The following is a 9,995-nucleotide window of genomic DNA, read 5'->3' on the forward strand; positions in this document are numbered from 1 at the left end:
CCGAGAGCAGAAAACTTACTTCTTTAGGCTTATTGTTCTCGTAAATATTTACTCACCAGCATATATTTTCTATGTGTATTTTACAAAAAAATAAATTATAGTATAAACCATCTAACCTATCAAAATTCATAGATATTACTTATAATTATATTTATGCTTTGATTTAAATATGATGAAATAAAAAAAAAACCCAAGTCAGCTAGAATCAATTTGGACTGTTACTAATCTAATGTAGTATGATCTATGATTGAAATCAAATGAAATTTTCCATTGTCACAAAACTGTGCATTACTGTACATATGAAGAAATATGGTGTCTAAGTTACTATGAGAGAGAAGATTTCTACCATATCCAACCCTATATAAGTATACATATCCAGAGCCCATAGGTGCATTGCATACAAAATAAAATTAAAACAAAATGCAGCCAAGAATAAAATAAGAATTATAACCGTTTTTTTTTAGGCTAGCTAAATTGGCAGGAAAGGATGATTGTTTTAGCCATTTTTGGTTTTATGGACTCTTCTAATACTGGCTTACTCATTTTTTTTTCCATAAAAGAAGCTGTGGATTGATATGATATTTAATTTTTAAATAGGCAATAAATGCAATCTTATGACTTTGCGGGCGTCTAATCCTCAAACCATGCCAGACAAGGATTTGTATTATATACTGAGATAAGTCAAAATCGTGTATGTATATCATATTTATATTTTAGATTATCATAATCAACTATAATATTATTAACTGACATTTAGCTTATAAAAATACATAAAATAGCTCTCATGAGTCCCACTACTTTAGGAAACTCAAAACACAAACAACATATAAATATATATACAATCAACCTACGGTGCTAACTGCAAAGGCGAGACCTTTATCACTCCCATGTTTTAGTAGTTGTTAGTTTTAGATTTTGGTTTGAAAAGAATATCATATTAGAAAAAGATGTCAGCATCGGACGGAAGGTCGCCGACGACGGCGGATATGAGATCGCCGATGACGGCGGACATGAGATCGCCGATGACGGCGGACATGAGATCGCCGGTGCCGCTGCTCTACCGGCGGCATTCCAGCGGCGAAATAAAAAATCTCGCCTCGATTTCGAGCAGTTTGTTGCCTGCTTTTGGTACAATTGTAGGAGAGAACACTCCCACTTTGGCAAAATATATTATTGCACCTTACGATAGAAGATACAGGTAACTCGTCTCTCTCTTCTACACACATATTATACGTGTATAAATACATAGAGTATATCTATATATCGACTTTGATCTTTTTGTATATTGCTTAAGGCATGAAACATCACTACTTGCTTAGGATTCTACCTTTTTGTTGAATATAGAAGTATATAAAGAAAGATAGTAGTACTCAATATTAACTCACACAAAGAGTCATGGAGTGCTTACTGTGTGTGATTTGTACGATCGAGTTGATGAGGAACCCTACCGTTTCTTCAATAAAACCTTTTTCTTTTTTCTTTTTCTTCATTAAACAAACCGCCTTTAAGTTCCAAGGAAATTTGTTTTATTTGTTCTATTCAGTTTTTGACTTTGTTTATTTTTATATTAAGATTGATTCATATCATATTCAATGCATTAGCCAACTATGCATATATTGTTTTGGATAGTCAAACCGATATATGATTTGTTACGTAAAAATGTTATATTGGCACTTGGCAGCCCGTAATATCACCTGAGTATGTGACTTTTGGATCGCCAAACGGATATATAGGAGTATTATTTTAAATATAATTATTATTAATAAAAAAGTATTGCTATATTATATATCCATGATTAACATCCATAACCAAAAAAATTGAATTTTAAAATTCATATTCTATATTTTTAAAACGTTAAGCACACGATTCACTGAATTACCGAAAGAGAATTTTATCTTTCTGACCATGGGCGCTACAACGTGCCTAAATTTCAGGAGACTCAAAGGGAGATATTATTTGACTTCTCATTTGCCTTTCTAACGTTCTAAGATAATTTAATGAAGAACATAATGGCCCACTACTGCTAATTGATTACTCTTTATTTTCGTGAATCATAACATATACTAGTATAGTATAGTATAGTATATTTATTTCTTTAATAAAAAACAAAAATAATGTACAAAGATTTTCAACACCTATTTGCGAATTCTTGCACTTCACATGCATCAGTAACAGTTCTAATAGGACTTACGAGACTGTGTAAATATTCCTATCTAGCTACCGGCAGATTTGTCTCTTTGAAGGTAAAATAGAGAAACAATGCTTGTAATATACGCCCCATCATGCATATTCCTAGTTCCTTGTAATTTTGGTAATATACTAGGGTTATATTCGGCTGAATTTTATGCTATTAACTTTTTAATATTTTTCTAGATCCTGTAAACGTTAATCTATAATACCATCCAAAATATGCTTTTGAAATGCTTAAAGATGTTATAAGTTGCGACGACTATTAAACTATTGTCTATAATATGGTAATGTAACCAGAAATGTCGAATTATGTCTATCGTATACTTATACGAGTATGAATTTATGTTATTCGATTTGAAAATGGGAGATTATTTTTAGCAAGTGGTATCAGTTCAACTTCAGGTCTTCACCTAATAGCCCAATTTTAGGAAATTTCCTGTGGGACTAACCCCAAGTGGATAGTATATATAAATAGATTACTGTTTTTTTTTGCATCTTCATGAGGCCCTAGATTTTATTCAAATCGAAAACATGAAACAATTCAACATGTGGAAGTAGAGCAAGGCAAGATACTGGAATAACATGGAAGAAACAGACATGCATTTATGACTCTAGTTCTATTTCATTGAGGAAGTACATGAGAAAGAACGTACCCGAATGTGATGCAGGTGATGGAAACTGGCAAACCTTTCTTGAATTACTCAAATACATTAAACAAATTATTCACCTAAAACCAATAAGAATCTATGAGGAAGTATATTTTCTGTAGTTTTATTTCATGGGGGAAAAACATCAACGTAGAACAATGTGATGCAGGTGGTGGCAAACCTTTCTCGTGGTGCTGGTGGTGTACTCAGCATGGGCGTCTCCGTTTGAGCTAGCTTTCAGGAAAATGTCAACGAGTGCGCTCTTGCCGATTGATCTGACAGTTGATCTCTTCTTTGGAATTGACATCGTCCTCACCTTCTTCGTCGCTTACTTGGACAAGACAACCTATTTGCTGATTGATGATCAAAAGAAAATAGCAGCCAGGTACCACTTGTAACTACAAGCTAGGTATTGGGATGATCACAAACCTGAGTTTTCTTTTGTTCAGGTACATTTCGCATATGTGGTTCCCGATGGACGTTGCCTCGACTCTTCCATTCCAAGTCATCTACAGGCTCTTAAGTGGGAAGATGCACTATGGTGATGTCTTTGGCTTCCTCAACTTGCTCAGGCTGTGGCGACTCAGGCGTGTTAGTGAGCTGTTTTCTCGGTATGTACATGGTTCCACATGCAATGAACAAATGCTAAAAATTTCTTCATTTTTTGTTTGATTCGGTAAGTAAAAACCAATTTATACCTTACTTCCACCAGGTTAGAGAAGGACACCCGCTTCAGCTACTTCTGGACGCGATACATTAAGCTGATATGCGTAATTATCTCTTCCTTGATCAACTTGAACTATTCGAGGCGTGTGTGCACCTGAATAAATAGTAATGCAGGCTGTCTATGATTCATGACAGGTGACATTGTTTGCAGTACACACTGCAGGTTGCTTCTATTACTGGTTGGCTGTACATTACCGTGTGTCGAGTGATACATGGATCGGATCTCAAGTTCCTCATTTTGAGCAAAGGAGTGTCTGGCTGGGATATACCTACTCCATGTATTGGTCGATTGTCACCCTCACAACAACGGGATATGGCGACCTGCACGCGGAGAACACAGGAGAGAAGATTTTCTCCATATTCTACATGCTTTTCAACATTGGCCTTACTGCCTACTTGATTGGAAACATGACCAATCTCATCGTCCACGGTTCTATGCGAACGTTCGCCATGGTATTGAATTATAACCCTCCTGAATGTACCTGCACACATGCATTTCAAGCCAGAAAATTCTCAAAATTATTTACTGTACAAAACTTAGCATATGTATATCTTGCTGTAATGATACTAATTACTGCAATGTTGCAGAGGGATGCCATCCATGAGATATTACGGTATGCGAGCAAGAATAGACTACCGGAAGGGTTAAAAGAGCAGATGCTGGCACACGTCACGCTGAAATTCAAGACTGCAGAACTTCAGCAAGAACAAGTACTTGTAGACCTACCTAAGGCTATAAGAACAGGGATCGCGCAGCATCTCTTTCATGAAACTGTGGAGAACTGCTACCTCTTCAAAAGAGTCCCGGAAGATTTTATTGTTCAGATGGTAATTTCCACTCTTCTGATTTTCGATCAATCTCGTGGTGTGCAAAACAGAGTTACCTATCATGGATATCATAAACAATCAAGTCATAATATGAAAATTATACCTTAGTCCAGATGAGGATTCCAAATACTTTGCTGCCTGTGACAGGTTCCTGAGATGAGAGCAGAATACTATCCTCCAAAAGTAGACATAGTCATACAAAACGAGATATCAACAGATTTCTACATCATAGTATCCGGAGCAGTGGTATGACAGATGGCCTAATTCAGTTATGTTTTTGCATACTTCTGCAATTGAATCATCTTCTAATTTGTTCAACTACAGGACATAATAACAAACAAGAATGGGACAGAGCAGGTAAGCCGCTTTCCTTTCATTGATACGACTAAAAGCATGTAGTAGTAGTATAGTATAGCACTTTATATTGCACTTCCACAAGGAAAATAGTATTTAAGCACAAGGATTTTTGAGATACAAGAATACAAATAAGAAAACTTCTAATGAATGTCAGGAATCATGTAGACAGTATCAGCTAAACAACATTTTTCAGTGTAAACATTAATAGGTTCTATAAAGGAAATGCAGGGCCCCAAATCCATTAACAAAATCCTTCTCTTCTGGCTTTCTTTGACATGTCAAAACATCCTGAACAGCGACCCTGAAACAGAGTTGCAGATGATACTATCAAAAGCATAATACATTAACATTATTACAGGGCTAACAGAAGGAGGAAATGATAAAGACAGAATATATGTTCCCTGTTTATTAAAAATGAATATTCTGCTAGCAAACATACAAATATCATGCCAAAAGCAGATAATTACATAACACAAAAGATCTAAAATAATTCAGAAGAACATAATCCTTTTTACTAACATTTTACATGAATAATAGGGATTGTAGGTTAGGTTCAACTTCATTCAGGATGCTCATAAGATCTGACCATATATTTTCCAGTTTCTGTCAGTTTTAAAGTCTCCAGAGATGTTTGGTGAAATCGGGGTGATTCTCAATGTTCCCCAGCCTTTTACAGTAAGAACAAAGAGGCTTTCTCAGGTTATCAGAATTAGTCACAATCATTTCAAGCAATTGGTGCATCCAAATAGCCCAGATGGAAAGATGATCGCCTCAAACTTTATTCAGGTCAGAATCTTAGACTTTTATTTTCCTGTAAAATCCGGTTAAATGAACTTTACAAGCAGCAAGTTGAGATTATTGTATACAGCTAGTACAAAACTCTTTGTATAATTGTTTAGATCATCTTTTACTAATGAAAACCTTAATCATCATCTGTGTCTTAATTCACTAACTTATTTAGCAAATGATCATTCTAACATGCATCTGAACCAGCATTTGAAGGGCCTAAAGAAGGTGGAGCTAGAGGAGATGCCATTTATAATGGATCTGCTGGATGAAACAAATGTAGAGGTAACACCCCCACCCCGCACTAACCAATGCCTAGATCATGACTTGCTGACGTAAAATCTCCTTGGCTCAATGAGGAGAAAAAGATAAACATGGAGAGATTACTTTATGACCGGATAAAGGAGATAACTAACAAAATATGGCTGATTCATCATTTTTCAGGCAACATTACGAACTGAGGAATCTGAAAATTATGAAGGGTCAGCCCAAGAAGCAAACAGTAAGCCACCATCTCACCAAATGATATTCTCTATACTCCTTAGTACTATCATCATGTAATTGCATGAAACCAGTGAGGAAGATATTTGGTGCCCTACTTTTGCTGGAGAAGTGAGTAATATTACTGTTAATTCTGTAATTTACTACAGTAAGTCAAAGACATTGATATCTAGCCTTATAGAATGCCCCTCTGCAAAATGTTGGAGATCTTATGCTTACATATTCCTTTTATTAACACAAAATAGCCATGTCTGTGGAATAATGACATCGGTAGCATTCATTTACCAATCATTCACCATTAGCCATCTCAACTAGGGACAAATTTAATACTTTTTCTGAATCTGATTCTCAAGAAACTTGTGAGTGAACTTAGTGAACAAGAAAACTCAACAATCTGTATCACTACTTAAATTGTGTTTCAGGTAGCCCCATGGTTCACAAGTCAAACATACTTCCAACAAGGGTGGTCCTCCATGGACATCATCCGGATATCAAACCAAAAGAAGAAGATGGGGGAAGGCTTGCTCATCTTCCTGATTCAATAGAAGACCTTCTGGAATTAGCAGGTAAGCTATTATGACCTCTAAAGCTTGAAGGTGTTATAAGGCACTGCATTGTTTGTTTCATTTCATTCAGTGCACATAAATTAATCAGATAGCTGCTGCTCTTTACTAATTGAACAAACAAGCAGAACAAAAAACCAATCTGTGAAATCTTAGACCAGAAGTTCTCATGGATGATGGATCTCAAGTAACACTTATGTGTTTCATGAATGCAGATAAGAAGCTCGGGGTAAGAGGAACCAAAGTTCTCATGGCTGAGGGCTCTCAAGTGGAAGACATAAGAGCTATAAGAGACAATGATCACTTGTACATCTGTTGAAACAATGCATATAAAGTGCAGTTCAATTACTTTGATAGCCAGAAAATTTGAATGAACAATATTGTATCATATTGCAACTGTCAATGCTACGTCTTTATTGTATTATACACATGTAAGAAAGAGAATTTGATCTTTCAATTCATAGTGAGTACATATGGCAAACCTTGGACCTTTAGCTGGTATCACGACCATTGAGCATGTCGAAAATTGCATATGTAGTTTTCTGAAAGCTATCTCTCTTTTCTTCTAACTGACTCTTCCTCTGAAGTGCAGACTCCTTTGACTTCTCTATCTCTTCTGTTATGTCGCCAGAGTTTTGATCAATCTCGCTGTAAACTCCAACGTAGAAATATGTGAACTTATGAGAAAATTTATAATAAGACTATACTCATTTTAAGAACACTACTTGAATACAAAACATCTAACTGATTCACAACGGATATCGAAGCAAAGAGACAAAAAAATTGAAATTGCTAACCAATCAAAATGAAAATGGAATGTAATTTCCAAAAATGCAATGTGGCAACAACGTTGATGAGTTTAAACATACTGCACCATCTCTATGGGGCTCACCTTATTATCTTTAGCATGTTATCCATGGAAGCTTGCAAGTTCTGGGAGAGATCTGATCATTTCACCGATAACAGGCATCATCAGTAAATAGTTGTGCAAATGGTAGTTTTCAATATGTTATTTCAATAGCCACAAGTAAAAACGTAGCAGTTACTTAAATAGGTAACCTAAATTACTAAACACCTATTGATAACTGTAGGCATTACAAACTCAGGAATCAGGATGTCTGCTAAGGCTCAGGAGGTGTCTTTCTGCTGAATCATAAGATCAGCCTTATATGGCAGAATATGGTACTCCTGTAGCAAGGACTTCATAATTTCCATGTAACTAACTCAGATTAGTCTACTAGCTGACCAATTCCAGCTCTTCTCAAGCATCATGCATAAGGAGAGCGTTAATCACCATTGAAAGGATAAATCGAATTAATCATATTCACATATAAAAGACAATTAAACTAAAATAATTTGCAAAAAACATCAGAGACTCAGAAGATAACAGAAAATGAATCATTAATCTATTAATCTCTGAACCGAGGACTAAAGCGAGTTCAGAACATAAATTGCTTATCGATCAGGCATGATGCAAAAATTTACCGAATAAATGAACTCAAATCAATCGATAAACACACTCACGAAACAGAACTGCCTCGTTATTTTGCGTGTAGCTCGAATCAGGAACTAATGCACTTATAAATAAGGCGCGACAGAGATAGAAGCATTACCGTAAATGAGAGAAGATAGCTCAGACTCTGCGGAGGGTGGTGGAACAGCAAGCTCCGTGCCGATTGGAGGCGGTGACGACTCCATTGTTTGATGCTTGAAAGAGATGAGATATCAAAATTGTGAAATTTGGGAACGATAATTTTTTCCCGCCGTATTTTCAGATTTTATAGAGCGTTTCTTTTAGGGCCTTTCTCTATTTTTGATAAATTTGGGGGCTAATACGAATTCTGGATAAATACTTAATGAATGTGCATGACGAATGACGATGTATGAAAATAAGCTTTAGAAATTCAATATAATTTCCCTAAATTTTTTATTTTGCTTATTATCTTGTAATAGATCATTCACTCAATGCTTTAGAAATCCAATTACATGATAATTATAGTAAAATTCAATTCAAATGCAAACTAAATAGTTTATTCGAAGTTAAAGTTCGATGCTTTAAATAAGTTAGCAACTTAGCATCCTTAGCACCATTTTTAAATTTAATACTATGTCTTAAAAACATACTAATACTACGTCTAAAATGTTAGAATTCGAGCTCCAAAATAACCAAGAACAATAAGAACAATACCGAGAAGAAAACAAGAAGTAAAAGTACACAAGCAATTACGTGGTTCGGCAATCTCTTGTCTACATCCACGGAGAAGGAATGATGGAATTTATTGATCCAAGTGTGAAGGATGAAATGTGTTACTCTCTACAATCTGAAACTCTCAAACTAATCACAAGAAAAAGCTAACTATCAAATTGTAACTATGAGTTGAGAATGTGTGTGTGTATCATGTGTTTCTCTTTGTTTCAATGTGCTATATACTAGAGATTACAATCAAGATTTCCTAACTACTCTTCAAGAAAAATCTTTTATATCCGCTTTCTCCAACGGCTAGCTGAGCCTCAACAACCGAGCCCACTCTCTGTCTCTCTTGTTTGAGCTTAGACGCTCCCAACTCAAAATAGAATCATCAAGTTGCAACAGTCACACTTTCGCATAAAAATCTAAAACAAATATTGCGGTATAATAAGAAACTAGTAGCATACACTCAAAATACTCAAACTTCTAAGCTACAGCTATATAAGTTTCTTCGTCAAATGTTACCAAAATTGATTACTTATCGTTATCGAGAACATGATCTAATGCAAAAATATCTATGATCAATTAAGTATTCGGTGAAACACTACCTTAAATCTATCCAATTGTGTACTCACTTAATCGAAAATGTCCCAAATGATAAGAAAATGTACTTAATTAAAACTCAAACTATCGGTTTTGTATCAAAATAATCATGATTATTTTGTGTCCATATATTGGCCTCCGTAATTATGAATTAGTTCGTCATTTTTTAAATATTATTTCTTCCGTTCCACCGTAGTAGAGTCATTTCATTTTTTAGCAAAAGTCAATATATTTCTTCACTCTTATTTTACTTTTTTTCTCTTACTTACTTCTTTCTTCACCTCTCAACTTTTTATATTTCTTACTACTACTTTAGTCCTCGTTTACTTAATTCACTTGACACAATTTTTCTTAAAACGTGTATCAAAAAGAAACGTCTTCACTACCGTTGAATACCGTTGAATGAATGAGTAGACCACAAAACGACACAGTTGGTGTCATGGTGCATAAAAGGTAAAAGTTAGATCTATTTACCATTTTGGATTTAATTGAGCTCATAATCAAACTATGAATTAATTAACAATAAGATTCTGTCAACATACTTCCTTGAACAAAATAATACTACTACCAGTGATATGCTTTGATTAAAATTCCCGCAACCGCACG

General features: G+C 35.1%; 2 protein-coding genes across 4 annotated transcripts; one reads left to right on the plus strand and one right to left on the minus strand.

Moving 5' to 3' along the window:
• The first annotated feature begins 827 nt into the window (after positions 1–827).
• Positions 828–7,092, plus strand: KAT3 (potassium channel protein). 2 transcript variants are annotated; one of them, XM_048117202.2, is made up of 13 exons: positions 828–1,198; positions 3,007–3,222; positions 3,287–3,448; positions 3,550–3,607; positions 3,699–4,016; positions 4,152–4,391; positions 4,539–4,637; positions 4,716–4,748; positions 5,349–5,534; positions 5,742–5,819; positions 5,979–6,036; positions 6,458–6,601; positions 6,814–7,092. In XM_048117202.2, the coding sequence occupies exons 1-13, from the start codon at positions 948–950 to the stop codon at positions 6,915–6,917; spliced, it is 1,947 nt and encodes a 648-aa protein (XP_047973159.2). In that variant the 5' UTR covers positions 828–947; the 3' UTR covers positions 6,918–7,092. The 2 variants fall into 2 exon arrangements, with proteins under 2 accessions (XP_047973159.2, XP_088925438.1); XM_089069312.1 differs by lacking the exon at positions 828–1,198 and adding an exon at positions 2,738–2,858.
• On the minus strand, positions 4,736–8,354 carry LOC125215698 (polyamine-modulated factor 1-binding protein). Of its 2 annotated transcripts, none has more exons than XM_048117203.2 (4): positions 8,212–8,354; positions 7,491–7,542; positions 7,088–7,246; positions 4,736–5,049 (listed from the first exon to the last, which is right to left on the minus strand). In XM_048117203.2, the coding sequence occupies exons 1-3, from the start codon at positions 8,294–8,296 to the stop codon at positions 7,090–7,092; spliced, it is 294 nt and encodes a 97-aa protein (XP_047973160.2). In that variant the 5' UTR covers positions 8,297–8,354; the 3' UTR covers positions 4,736–5,049; positions 7,088–7,089. The 2 variants fall into 2 exon arrangements, with proteins under 2 accessions (XP_047973160.2, XP_047973161.2); XM_048117204.2 differs by having other exon boundaries at positions 7,081–7,246.
• Positions 8,355–9,995: the final 1,641 nt, after the last annotated feature.

This window comes from Salvia hispanica, chromosome 3 (genome assembly GCF_029641045.1).
Source record: "Salvia hispanica isolate PSC_SH4W2 chromosome 3, Shi_PSC_v1, whole genome shotgun sequence".
NCBI lineage: Eukaryota > Viridiplantae > Streptophyta > Magnoliopsida > Lamiales > Lamiaceae > Salvia > Salvia hispanica.

What these genes read in the sequence shown, in the direction of transcription:
- KAT3 (XM_048117202.2), top strand. Translation starts at nt 948, where the DNA reads ATGTCAGCATCGGACGGAAGGTCGCCGACGACGGCGGATATGAGATCG. An exon ending in GTTAGTGAGCTGTTTTCTCG is followed by an intron (nt 3,449 to 3,549) that starts GTATGTACATGG and finishes TACTTCCACCAG; the next exon opens with GTTAGAGAAGGACACCCGCT. An exon ending in TGGATGAAACAAATGTAGAG is followed by an intron (nt 5,820 to 5,978) that starts GTAACACCCCCA and finishes ATCATTTTTCAG; the next exon opens with GCAACATTACGAACTGAGGA.
- LOC125215698 (XM_048117203.2), bottom strand. Translation starts at nt 8,296, where the DNA reads ATGGAGTCGTCACCGCCTCCAATCGGCACGGAGCTTGCTGTTCCACCA. An exon ending in GCTATCTTCTCTCATTTACG is followed by an intron (nt 7,543 to 8,211) that starts GTAATGCTTCTA and finishes TGAAATGATCAG; the next exon opens with ATCTCTCCCAGAACTTGCAA. An exon ending in AACATGCTAAAGATAATAAG is followed by an intron (nt 7,247 to 7,490) that starts GTGAGCCCCATA and finishes TGGAGTTTACAG; the next exon opens with CGAGATTGATCAAAACTCTG.